Source organism: Cervus elaphus, chromosome 9 (genome assembly GCF_910594005.1).
Source record: "Cervus elaphus chromosome 9, mCerEla1.1, whole genome shotgun sequence".
NCBI classification, from domain to species: domain Eukaryota; kingdom Metazoa; phylum Chordata; class Mammalia; order Artiodactyla; family Cervidae; genus Cervus; species Cervus elaphus.
The window spans coordinates 67,012,418-67,025,682 of NC_057823.1; the positions used below are offsets into that span (position 1 = coordinate 67,012,418).

Sequence of the window (13,265 nt, forward strand, 5' to 3'; positions counted from 1 at the left end):
GAAAATACATCTTGTACAACTTGTTCATGTTTTTTTTTTATCATTGCTCTTTTTTAGAGGTACCAGTATTTGTTCAATAATCCAGATACTTGTGTAATGTATATATTGCTGGCCACTCAAGTCTGTCTTGTGCACTGATCAAATCTTACTGACTTCCAAAGTCTGCCTTTTCTCGCTCCTTTAATGTTATTCCTCACTATGTCCTATTTTCCCATGCTCTAAGAATCACTGCCATGTGCAAATATTTATTGATCACTATATGCAGAAATTATTTTTTCTGTTTTAAAGAGGCAGAGTAGTGGTCAAGACAAGGAAGGAAATTCTGGTTGGGAGGATTAGTACAAGTAATTATGTGGAGGTAGGAATGTCAGAAAATAGGAGCTTTATATATCTTTGTGACACTAATAACTTTGGCACATAGTAAGTTTGCAGTAGAGTTTGCATGAATGAGACACTCTTCTCTGATCCTCTGGTTTTTCCTCTCCATTCTGTCTTTGAGGATTTGCTTAGCTTTCTTGTTACTTCAAGGTTGTATAAATGGTCCCTTCCTTGGCTGATCTCCTTTAAAGGGAGGACAGGTTCTGAGATCTTGAAAGAAGGTAGATTCAGTCTCAAATTGAACACTGTCATTCACCAGTTTTGTGACCTCGGCCTCTCTGGGTCTCAATTTCCTCATTTATAAAATGAGTGAGTTTGATAAGAGTATTTTGGAGGCCCCTTCCAGATCTAATGGAAATTAGATTTTTATAACTATGTTTACCAATTTTTCTGGAATATATCCCTCATCCCAAACTCCAAATAAACACATCTGGTTAAAATCTTCAGACATATTCTGAAGCCTTGGGGTCCCATTGCTCCTAGAACATTACAGAATAATGCAGAAGTTCAAAAAAGATTCTCAATGCTGGTCATATTACAAAAAAATTACAGGGATTTTTGAAATCTAGTTGTAAAACTGAAGGTGAGTTTGTTACATTCATGAACAGGGAGAGGAAGAGAGAGCAAGAGAATTAGTAATAACAGAAAGGGTTGGCTGGCTAAGGAAATCACCCTGTCTTGTTCTTAAGGAGAACTGATTTTACAACCAATGTTCCTCAGTTTTTTAAAACCTATATACCCTCCCAGTTCAGAAGATGTTTAACTCTTAGTTACTGTAATGACCATTCATAATGTGTGCCATTCAAAAGCAAGTTTTTTTTTTTTTCCAAATGTGATATATATTATTGAATATATTCTTCTCCTCTTATTCATCTGGGACTTCCCTCCCATCAAAATCAGTGATTTACACAGTTGTTCTAATTTTGCAATAAGCAAGGGCAGCATAAAATCCATTGTTTGCAACAAACACTCCAAGGTCTTCGGAAATACAAGCTATCAGGGTGTTCGTTTTACACTTAACTTGTGTAACCTGAGAAATGAACAGTCAGTTTTGGGTTTGGGGGTGTTGGAGAGGGGAGAAGATGGGGTATGTTTCCTACTTGATTGTTTCAGTGCACACCAGGCCAGTGCTGTGGGGAAAATAGAGGCTGTTCTTCATGTGACTAGCTCTTGATAGAGCTACCCTGTACTGAATGTAATGACAGAGTAGATAAGAGGATATTAGAAACTCACAGGACAGGGAGAAGGGAGTGTCTTGTCTGCCTTCTCCATCACAGTATTGCTGAATGGAATGATTGTTAAGCCTGCAGCAGTGCTAACAAACACTGAATATTTCAAGGATAACAGGCCAGAAACAATGCTTTATTGAATACACTTCTATATCTTGTACAGCGTTTTTCCATTTATTAACACAAACATCTTGTGAGATGATTTTTCATAACCCTCTTAAGGATAAGGAGACAGATACTCCTTCAGAGATGGAAAGGGAAGGAGTGTTCAGAAAGTGCATTTTTAATGGGATGAACGTTCACATCCCTGGGGTTGAATTTGCTATCCGCTTACCAACAGCTCCTTCAAGGGAAGGAGCTTCAAGGAGGATGACTCTCTATGCTCTGGGGAGCCTGCACCTTCTCACAGGGACGGGGTGGAGGTTTTGCGTGAGTTGACTGTGAGGGCTGCTTGGAATTCATAACTGTTCAGGAAGTCAGTGTTCTGCGTTCTCTCCCACCATCGGAGAACACCAGGCAGCCTTGCATCCGAGCTCGGCCAAGCTGCCAAGAACAGGAGTTGGCAAAGAGCTCTCTTTCCAAACAAGATTCACGGATAATCAGAGGGCAGGTGCGGGCTTTGAAGGAACCTAAGCTAGGCCTGGACCTCCCTGCTCTCACAGCGAAGATCTGGCAAGTTCGCTTAGCATCCGCCACGTCTCGGAGCTTCTCGGAAAGCGGGACGGCACCAGCATTCGCCCTGTGCCCCCTCTACCAAGGCCGCGTCTTCTTTGTAACTCGAACAGACCCGAGGGCTAGTTGCTATGGTAGCGGCGCTGGCTCGGCTCCCTGAGCCCGGGAGGTGGGGAGCGGGCCTTGGTGGATGTCCCCTAGACTTTATTTGGGGTTGCTGCCCCACTCCCAACCAATTGTTTGTCAGAAAGGAAGTCGTAAGGTAGATGTCTTGTAATTGAAGTGTCCAGAGGGCCGCATTAGTATAATAGGAAGGGGTCAGGACAAACCCCCATCGGCCCCCCCCACCCCCAGCAAACCTCCCTAAAAGTCTGCTGCCGCCGATTTTAATGGTCCTTCAGAGAAGGGAGAAAGAACCCAAACGTCGTTAATTGTGAAGAATGAGTCAGACAGACCAAGCCCTTCCCTCGGCCTTTAGTCTAGCTAGGCCACGCCCACCACCGGGAGGAGGCTAGCCTTAGACCACGCCCCTTCTCTTGAGCGCGCGCGGAAGGCGAACCGAAATGGAGGAGCAGTAGCGTTGATGAACCAGCGCAACTAACCGCGCCAAGGCCGGAGGGGCCTGTATTCCGCGTGCGTCGTTCGAGGTCGCCCCGCCCCGCCGTTTTCGCGCCCGCGCGGCGCTCCCGCGAGGCCACAGGTTGGGCGAACAAGCACAGGATCGCCGGGGCGCGCAGAAGGGGAGGGGCAGGCGGAGTCAGGCGCGCGCGCGCCAGGAGGGACGCGAAAGGAGCAGGCGAGTCGGGCGGATCGGATGGATAGAGCGGTGCAGCCAGGTTGTTTGGAGGCGGTGCGTAAGGCCGCTCTGGGCCCGAGAGCGCCCATCTCACTGGGCCGCTCGATTCTAGGACCCGATCCGGGGCAGGGGGAGGAGAACACCGGGTCAAGGGCCACCGTCGCCGCTCCAGGAAAGTCCTCCCGCCAGCCCGTCTGCCCGCGCTTTGCGGGCTCTGCCTGTCAGGGTAAGCGGGTCCAGGCTTATCAGGGAGGAGCATGAGATGAGAGAGTGTGGGACGCCATCAGGGGCCTGCGGGAGGAAAGGGAGTGGGGGCGTGCGTGAGGGAGAGGGTATGAGAAGAGAAAGAGGCCCATCAAATAGTAGTCATAATAATCACCACTAGCACACGACAGTAATATTGAAGTGCTATGTACCGGAGCTTGAAGAGCACCTTATGAGCTTCATTCTGTTAACCCCTACTGCAGCCCTCCGAGATGTATGTCATCATTAAACCCATTTTAAAAGAAGGGAAAACTGAGGCAGGAGAGAGGTTAAGTAACTTAGGCAATGCCTTATAGCTCCTTCGCGTCCTCGCTTGGAATTTAGGTCTCTCTGGCCCTAAGGGGTGTAATTTAAATATCTTTGTTTTAAAAAAAAAAAAAAGAAGTGGGGTTAGGAGGAGGAGAGGGGTGAGGGTGGTTTGCAGTGGGAGGGTGATCCAGAGCTGGCGAGAAGGATGAAGGAAGAAGGTGTAAGGCAGGGGACCTGAGTTTGGAACCTCGCGCGCCTTCCCCTTCTTGGTTCTTGCGGCCTCACAACTTTTCCTTGCTGTTCGGTGGCTTTCTGAACCAGAGCTCTTGGCTCTGGAGGAGCCAGCTCACAGGTCCGGGCCACAAGGGTGGTTTTAAAACTAGTTGAACTGCGGTTCGGTCCAGGGTTGTGTCTTGGGACACTGTTTGGCGGGGGCGGAGGACGGCGGCCCCCGCGGCCGGGATAGGGAGAACCGCCCCCCCCGCCCCCCCCCCCTCCCCCCTCCAGGAGGCTGCCATTTCTTCTAAAGTGCTGCTACTTCCTTTTCCTTCTTAGCCGTGCGCTGCAAAGCCTTTGTCCTGTCCGCTAGAATGGGGAAGTCTTGTTTATTGTTTCCTCGCACTGAACTGCACACACAGCCTCAAACAAAACAAACGCAGGAAAACCAAAACATGCTTTTCCCAAGCAAGGTCTGGTACTCTGGATTGCTTGCAGAGAAAGCGTTCTGTTGACTTTTTCCTGAGTTGCTCTTCAGAGCTTTCCTGAGTCAGTAAGGAGCTTTGTTTTGGAGAAGTTACCCTGTAGATCATTGAGGGGCGATCTGCTTAGTTTGTTTTACAGATGAGCACAGGGCAGACACCTCAGGAACTCCTGAGAGGCCTTACACAGTCTAGTACTGGCAAACAACAGGTATCAGGGCTTGTATTTTGCTTTCCTATAGAGTGGAGTAGCTTCTGTGGGAGTCAGGTTTTCAGGTCAGCCTGCGGGGCAAACCTTGCATGCAACCAGAATTATCATTAAAAATTCCTTAGGAAAGTGCAGAATTGGAAATGGCCATTGTGTTTCTCAGAAAACCTAGCACAGTTGTTTCGCCTTCATTTTTTAAAAAAAGATAATTTATTTATTTAGTTTTGGCTCTGCTGGAGCTTCCTTGCTGCGGAGGCTTTTTCCCTAGTTGCAGAGACTGGAGGCTACTTTCTAGTTGCGGTGTGTGGGCTTCTCATTGTGGTGGCTTCTCTTGTTGCGGAGCACAGGCTCTAGGCAAGCGGGCTTCAGTAGTTGTGGCACACAGTCTTAGTTGCTCCGCAGCACGGGGGATCTTCCTGGACCAGGGATCAAACCTGTGTCCCCTGCATTGGCAGATGGAGTCTTAACACTGCTCCACTAGAGAAGTCTTCTCCTTCAGTTTTGAAACTTACTATGGTTTCTTTGGTTGTAATCCACGTATAGTAATTAGGTTACCTTTAGGGGCTGTGTTGAACAGATACACACAGTTGAATGGCATAGAGGCATTCTACACTATGAGGCGCCCTGTACTGTGCTGTGTTGGCACTGAGAGGCTTAGGAAGAAGACTAACGACCACGGGGAAAAGTATGTTTATTGATCCCCATTTTAGGCTCATACTGGAGCTTGTGCTCACTGAGTGCAAACTGGCAGGCAGAATTGTTAGCTTTATTTATTATTATCATCATTATTTCTGTCGTTTTCGGCTAACACTAGTAATTTACGCTAAATTAAATGTGTGTAATGTTCCTTTTCAGTTTTTGAGTGGCACTACACTTTGCTGCTTCCGAGCCATTGTTTTGTTTTTGCATAGTTTTCCTAGATGAGGGTTTGGTGGAAGCATGTGTTAAATGTTTGGCCAGTGGTCTGGTTTTGACTTCCTTGTTTGTCAGTACTATAACAATGATTATACATACTTCCCAGCTGGCTCAGTGGTAAAAAATCTGCCTACCAGTGCAGGAGATGCAGGAAATTTGGGTTCAGTCCCTAGGTCGTGAAGATCCCCTGGAGAAGGGAATGGTAACCCATTCCATTATTCTTGCCTGGAAAATCTCATGGACAGAGGAGCCTCGTGGGCTACAGTCCATGGAGTTGAAAAGAGTCAGATATGACTGAGCGTATTTACACACATATAACAATGGTTAGCTTTTAAAAATAAGTAAAAAAAATTTTATTGTAGTTGATGTACAAAATTATATGTTACAGGTGTACAACAGTGATTCACAATTTTTAAGTGTTGTACTCCATTTATAGTTATTATAAAATACTGGCTATATATATTCCTTGTGTACAGTATATTGTTACAGCTTATTTTATACATAATAGTTTGTACTCTTAATCCCCAATCCCTATATTATAAAGAGAATTTTCTTGGAAATGGAGGTCATGATACTACCTTTTAAAATTAATGTCTTTGAGTTTCAGTTTTCTTATCTGTAAAATATAGAGAAAGATTATTTTTGTTTAGTTGCTCTGTCATCTCCAACTCTTGGCGACCCCATGGACTGTAGCCCTCCAGGCTCCTCTGTCCTTGGGATCTCCCAGGCAAGAATACTATAAGTAGGTTGCTGTTTCCTTCACTGGGGGATATTCCTGACCCAGGGGTTAAACCGGAGTCTCCTGAATTGGTGGGTGGATTCTTTACCACTGAGCCACCAGGGAAGCCTGTAGAGAATGATAGTACTGTAAAAGTTGTTGTGAGTTTTCTTCGCTGTTATTTTGACACAAATCCCACATTTTATGTCCAGTCACTTACAACTATTTTGCGTTATCCGTAAAAGGTGAGAACTTAAAAAAAACCCCCAAAAACTATTAACTGCTATGTAACACCAAAAAAAAAAAAAAAAGGAAGGGGGAGTAAAGAAAACCTTGAAACCAAAAAATTCAGACATTGTTCAGACTTCTACTTGTCTCAAAAATGTTAGAATTTTTTTTCCTATGAATTGTTTAGAGCAGAGTTTAACTAAGGTCTGTATGTTTTGATTGATTGATAGGTATCCTGAGAGTCTTTTACCTTTATTTCTTGTAATTTATTTGTTGAAGAAGCTGGATTCTCTAGTGTCCTATAGAAGTTTCTGGATTTTGTTGCTTGAGTTTCTCTGGTGTCATTTAACGTGTTCCTGTGTTCTGATTTTCTGTATATTAGTAGTTAAATATAGAGACTTGGTCAGATTCAAGTTAAATTTTTTTTGCAAAACAACTTCATTGTGGTGATGTGTTTTGTTTTTGAGACACATAATACCTGGTGGTCTCTTTTTGTGATGATTACAGCCATAGTGATTATTTTAACATCTTTATTGAGATGTAATTTACATACTATAAAAACACCTATTTCATGTAAAATTCAGTGATTTTTCTTTAGTAAATTTTTTGAGTTGTGCAATAATCATTTTTATGGAGTTGGGGAACATTTCTGTCTCTTCAGTAAGATAAACCTCATTCCCATTTATATAACTCTCAGTCCTGTTCTATTGTGTAATCTTTTCTGTCTTGATAGATTTTTTTTTTGCCTTTTCTGGATATTCCATATAAATGCCAGATGTTTAAATTCATTAGGAGTTACAAAACAGTGATAGTCTATTACTCCATAATTTATTTTTAGCTATACAACCTGTGAAGAGAAACTTTCAACTATTTGATTTTTTGGGGTTATAGTTTATATAGGAAAGACAGGATACATATTTTTAAACATAAGTCCATTCACTCTCATTCTCTAATGGTGCCCAATTAATGTATTTTCTTAGCTCATTATGAACTCTTAAAAGATTTTTATTTATTTATTTGTTTATTTAGTCTTGGCTGTGCTGATTTTTTATTGTTTGGACTTTTCTCTAGTTCCAGCAAGCCAGGGCTACTCTCTAGTTGTGGTGTGAGGGTTTCTCATTGTGCTGCCTTCTTTTGTTGCGGAGATGGGCTCTAGGGCACAGGCTTAATAGTTGCGCGTGGGTTTAGTTGCTCTGTGGCATGTGGGATTTTCCCCAACCAGGGATCGAATCTGTGTCTCCTATGTTAGGCGGATTCTTTACCACTGAGCCACCAGGGAAGCCCCATTATGAACTCTTGGATTTAAATCTCTATCTGAGAAGTCATGATACATCGTAGTAATTATCCATAAAGATATTCAGATCATATTTTGTTTGACCAGAGGGAACCTCTTCAGATTGTTCCCTGCGTTCTTTTAATAAAACATTAGGAATTGGCCTGCAATGCAGGAGACGTGAGTTCGATCCTTGGGTTAGGAAGATTCCTTGGAGAAGGGAATGGCTGACCACTTCAGTGTTCTTGCCTGGAGACTTCCATGGACAAGAGAAGCCTGGTGGCCTACAGTCCATGAAATCACAAAGTGTTGGATACAACTGAGACTAAGCAACTAACGCTTTGACATTAGAGCTTCTTAGCTCGGGAACCTTGTTCTAAGGGTTTAAATAATCTAATTATTTAAGCCTAATCTTTGCTGCTTGGAGGGCAAAGACATTTTTTGCTTGAGTTGCTTTTGTTGTTTTGTTTTTATGTAAATGTCTCACTAGGCATACCCACTTCCCCTCAAGTAGTTTTATGGTTGTGTTTGATGTGACACCAAAAAGGAAGTGCATGAAGGGGTACTGATATAACATTAATGGGCATAGAAATGGTTTTATGCCCTATTGCAGGGGAACATCTTAAGCGGGGTTTAGAATCTAAAGTTTTGGGTTCCAGCATTTTCTTTCTTTCTTTCTTTTGGCTACATTGCATGGCTTGTGGGATCTTAGTTCCTTGACGCGGGATCAAATCTGGGTCCCCCGCAGTGAGAGTGCTGAGTCCTAACCACTAGTCCACCAGAAAATTTCTCAGCATTTTCTTAATTATGGTCAGATATTGGAATTTACTCCACACTCAGTCTGAACTTCTGCCATTTTTCTGATGTTCTTGATTAGTTCATTTTCATGCCGTTAATTTATGCCTATTGTGTGTAGAACAAAAATGAGAAGAAATGAATTCTGCCTTTAAGAAGTGTTCACCCATATTTGTTAGGAAGCTACTACACAGTCTACTTAAGTTTCAGAGTGATTACAGAAAATCTACTATAATTTCGGAGAAGCATCTGTCAAAGTATGGAGTAACTAGAATAAGTGGAATCTTCAGAGGTTGGTAATATACCAACAGATTGGTTTCTCAGAAGTGTCTCAGAGAAATGATAGCACGTGGGAATGCCAATTTTGTTTTGATCCAGATTCTTATTTTTGCATCTGCCTAGCTATGGTGTTGATATAATCATAGCTATATGACGGTAGCTACGCATCTGCCTGGCTATAATTTTGTATGGATGTGAAAGTTGAACCATAAAGAAGGCTGAGCACCGAAGAATTGATGCTTTTGAATTGTGGTGCTGGAGAAGACTCTTGAGAGTCCCTTGGACTGCAAGGAGGTCAAATCAGTCAGTCCTAAAGGAAATCAACCCTGAATAGTCATTGAAAGGACTGATGGTGAAATTGAATCTCCAGTATGGTGAAGCTGAAGCTCCAATACTTTGGCTACCTGATGCGAAGAGCTGATTCATTGGGAAAGAAAGACTGATGCTGGGAAAGGTTGAAGGCAAAAGGAGAAGGGTGTGTCAGAAGATAAGATGGTTAGATCACATCACTGACTCAGTGGTCATGAATCTGAGCAAACTCTGGAAGATAGTGAAGGACCGGGAAGCCTGGTGTGCGGCAGTCCCTGAGGTCACAGAGTCAGGCATGACTTGGCAACTGAATAACAACAGCATCTTGCAAGCAAAGATTCATTTTACTCTTTCTAGGAATTTTCCCTTGAATATATTCAGTGGAGCCCACTCTTACATTGTGTTGAAGATCTGTGTGTGGGCTTGCTTTTTAAGTAAATACCATTATGATAAGCTCCTTTTTGTCATTTTGTAACCAAGCACATCATTGCTATAGTAGCGGCATTACTCTTAAAACTGAACCAGGTTGAGTTTATCTTGTTGCCTCCCCAGTTTCTTACCAGAATATACATTGTAAATCATGTTGCTTCTGGTTGAATTATTTATACCTGCTATCTTCTCTGTTTTTATTATTGAATTGCTGCTTAGTTTCTTATAATATTATATGGTGGAAAGTAGACATTAATAATTCAAATCTAATTTTCATTATAGTTGCTTATATTAGCCCTTGGGATTGGTTTTGACAACTTAAGTCTCTCACTTCCTGATGCATTTGCCTCTGGTTGTATTTGACTTTTTTTGGTGGGGAAAAATAATTTCCTTTTTTAGGGATTGGAGTGGCTATTCCCATGCCCATATTCATCACACGGTGTTAAGACTTCAGCATAAGAGTTCAGGTCCACATTCTTTCAGGCTTTCAGAGATCCTGGTACATTTAAACTTCCTGAAGTGATTCCTTTAGAAATGTTTCCATGATTTGGTCTGTGTGCAGAGTGATCAGAGTAATGTGAAAGTCTTGGGTAAGGATATATTTGTGTTCACAGGGGATTATTTTAGTCTTCAGTTGGTCTGGAGAGGGCTCAAAAACTGGATTAGGGTAATAGCTTCATTTCTGTGCTGAAGGGCAGCTTAGGCAAGAGTTTTTTCATGTTTAAGTAATTTTATTTATTTTCTTCAAGTTAAAGAACTGAGGAACGGAGCCAAAGTATGTGTTTGTGTGTGTGTCTGTCTCTTGACAAAGGCAAGTTCCTCCATTATATAAATGGGAGAATAAATTCAATAGTCTTAATGTTTTAGTTTAAGCTGATGACGTGATGGTATTGTTTTGATGTCTTTGTTTTGTTAACATCTTAATGCCAGTGTGTAAATGAATGTGATTTCAAAATATGTTTTTGAATGTAGATCAGATCAGCCATTAATTTGCCCTCCAACGTAGTCTGCTGAAAGCCCCTTCAAGTTTCTTCAGGATGCCTGCAGCACTTGTGGAGAACAGCCAGGTCATCTGTGAAGTCTGGGCCAGCAATCTGGAAGAAGAGATGAGGAAGATCCGAGAAATTGTGCTCAGTTACAGTTATATTGCCATGGTAAGGAGCTCTCCTCTCTTTGACTCACCTTCTGAAACGGACTTAGGGAATATTTAATATGAGATTTTGAAAGAAGTGATTACACTAAAGCCATGGGAAATTAAACATGCTGGCAGGTTATGTTGCTTTTATGAAACATCAGGGTAGCCTGTGTGTCTGAGAAGGATGTAACCTCCAGGATCTTAGATTATTGATGATGTCACTCTGTCTTTAAATAGAAGTTGTCTCAGCCCGTAGGACACATGTGTTCCACAGGTATGGTGTTAAAGCACTTTTTAAAAAGTAGTTGGCAGCATTTAAAAGTCAAGAGATCAAAAAAAAAAAGTCAAGAGATCTTACTCAAATTCCAAATTTCTGGTATCTCTGGAAAAAATGGGCACCATAGGGTCCACTTTCCTGTCCAGTATTGAGTGGCTGGAGGGAGACATGCGTCCTAGTGAAGTCACGGCCCTCTTTGAGGGGAGGCGCGTATTCTTCATTTTGCTCCAGTCTGCATTACTCATAACCCTTTTCATATTCTTTGTGCTTTACTCTGTTACTTTAACTGCCTGGAGTTTGTGACTCCTGCTGTGGAGAGTATGGAATTACGTCTTCAGGCTGGTATTCAGAAGTCTCTCTCTGATCTTGTTCCAGGCTTTTTACTTTAAGCTAAGCGAGGCTCTTGATTATTGTTTTTTAATGGCTGTCTCATGTTCCTGTATTTGTGTTTATTCATAGAGTTCTGTTCTCAACCTCGACTGTTCCTAGTTAATTGTATGAATCTAGAATGGTGTTTGGTTTATTTTTGGCCACCCTGCATGTCTTGTAGGATCTTAATTTGCCAACCAGTGAAAGTGCTTAGTCCTAACCAAATTGAGAATGTTCTTAATGGACCCAGAGCTAGTCAGCTACCTCTGACCGCATTCTGCTTAGATCTCCAGGTTGTTGTGTAAAGCTTCATGATTCTGGTGCTTCTGTAGATTAATAGAATCAGTATTTTACGGTGAATTTTCGTGCCTGAGCTTGGGGTTTGTCGTATAGCTTTTATAAATGGAGATAAAAATTTTTTTATGAATGATCAAGTCAGCATCCAGTGTCTTGTGACACCGTATGACGAGAGACTTTTTCCTTTTCCAGGACACAGAATTTCCAGGTGTTGTGGTGCGACCCATTGGTGAATTTCGTAGTTCCATAGATTACCAGTATCAGCTTTTACGGTGCAATGTTGACCTTTTAAAAATTATCCAGCTGGGCCTTACGTTCACCAATGAGAAGGGAGAATATCCTTCTGGAATCAACACCTGGCAGTTCAACTTCAAATTCAACCTTACGTAAGTGTCTGAGACACTGCTCAGTGTGATTCTTAGACTTTGTACATTTGTGTAGACTGTGACTTTAACTGATTTTATTAATTTTAAGTTTTGTTTCCCTCAAACCCAAGTAGGGGGTAGACAGAGTAGTCAAGCAGAAGATGGAGTAACAAATATTAGAAAGAAAAGCCTGCCTTAAAGAACTCTTAACAACTTGACAATCAAAAGACAGCTCAATTAAAAATGGGCACAAGATTTGAATATATATTTCTCCAAAGAAGATTTAAAGATGGCCAATGAGCTTGTGAAAAGATGGCCACCATTCTTAGTCATTAGAGAAATGCAAATCAGAACCATGAGATAGTAAACTACTTCGTACCCACTAGGCGGCTATAATCAAGAAGACATAATAGCAGATGTTGATGAGGGTATGGAGAAATTAGAACTCTCATATATTGCTGTTGGAAACATAAAATGGTGCAGCCTCTTTGGAAAACAGGCAGTTTCTCAAAGGTGAAACATGGTGTTACCCTATGACCCGGCAATTGCACCTAAAAGAAATGAAATCATACATCAATGTAAAAACTTGTGAGTGTTCACAGCAGCATTATTCATGAAGGCCACAATGTAGAAACAGTCAGTCCAAGTGTCCGTGATCTGAGGAATGGCTCTATGTGCTATCTCCATGCCATGGAATGTTACTGGACTGTCCAGAGAGATAAACTACTGACATGTGCTATACATGCATGAATGAGCTCTGAAAACATCGTGCTAAGGGAAAGAAGCCAGACATAAAAGATCACATATCCTATAATTCTGTTTATTTGAAATGTCCAAAATAGGCCCTCTAGAAAATAGAGTAGTAATTGTCCAGGGTGGACAGCAGGGAGGTAATGGGGAGTGAGTGCTTAATGGGTATGGGGTTTCTTTTTGAGTTGATGAGGTGGCACATGATTGATAGTGGTCATACAACTCTGTGAACATACTATTGAATTGCATACTTTACATGAGGGCATTGTTTAGTATGTGAATTATATCTTAGTAGGGCTGTTTAAAATGTAAAAGGGAAATCAGTTCCCCAATTAGGAGATCAGGATTCTAATTGCAGTTTTGCCATTTCTTAGCTGGGTAAATTTCGGTCAATTATTTTACCTTCTGTAATTCAGTTTCCTTATCTGTAAATAGTGTTATTACTATCTTTCATAATAGAAATGAAGTATAGAGTATATGCTAATCAAGGGTAATTGAAACTGAAGCCTATCTGATAGTGGGCAAATTTTTATGCACTTAAAAAAGCTGTGGTAAAAACCACGCAACATGAAATTTACCATCTTAACCATATTTAAGTATACAGTTGAGTAATGTTAAGTGTATTTGCGTTG

The 13,265-nt window shown here is 41.8% G+C and overlaps 1 protein-coding gene across 3 annotated transcripts in view; it reads left to right on the plus strand.

The window, feature by feature from the left end:
* Positions 1-13,265, plus strand: part of CNOT8 (CCR4-NOT transcription complex subunit 8) — a 34,872-nt gene that overhangs the window by 14,552 nt on the left and 7,055 nt on the right. The window contains exons 1-3 of one of the 3 annotated variants that reach the window (XM_043913377.1): positions 2,832-2,979; positions 10,413-10,594; positions 11,711-11,904. In XM_043913377.1, the coding sequence (XP_043769312.1) occupies positions 10,478-10,594; positions 11,711-11,904 (311 nt within the window). In that variant the 5' untranslated portion in view covers positions 2,832-2,979; positions 10,413-10,477. Of the gene's footprint in view, positions 1-2,831; positions 2,980-3,107; positions 3,302-10,412; positions 10,595-11,710; positions 11,905-13,265 lie in introns of those variants that run through there. The other 2 variants (XM_043913376.1, XM_043913378.1) reach the window with 2 other exon arrangements.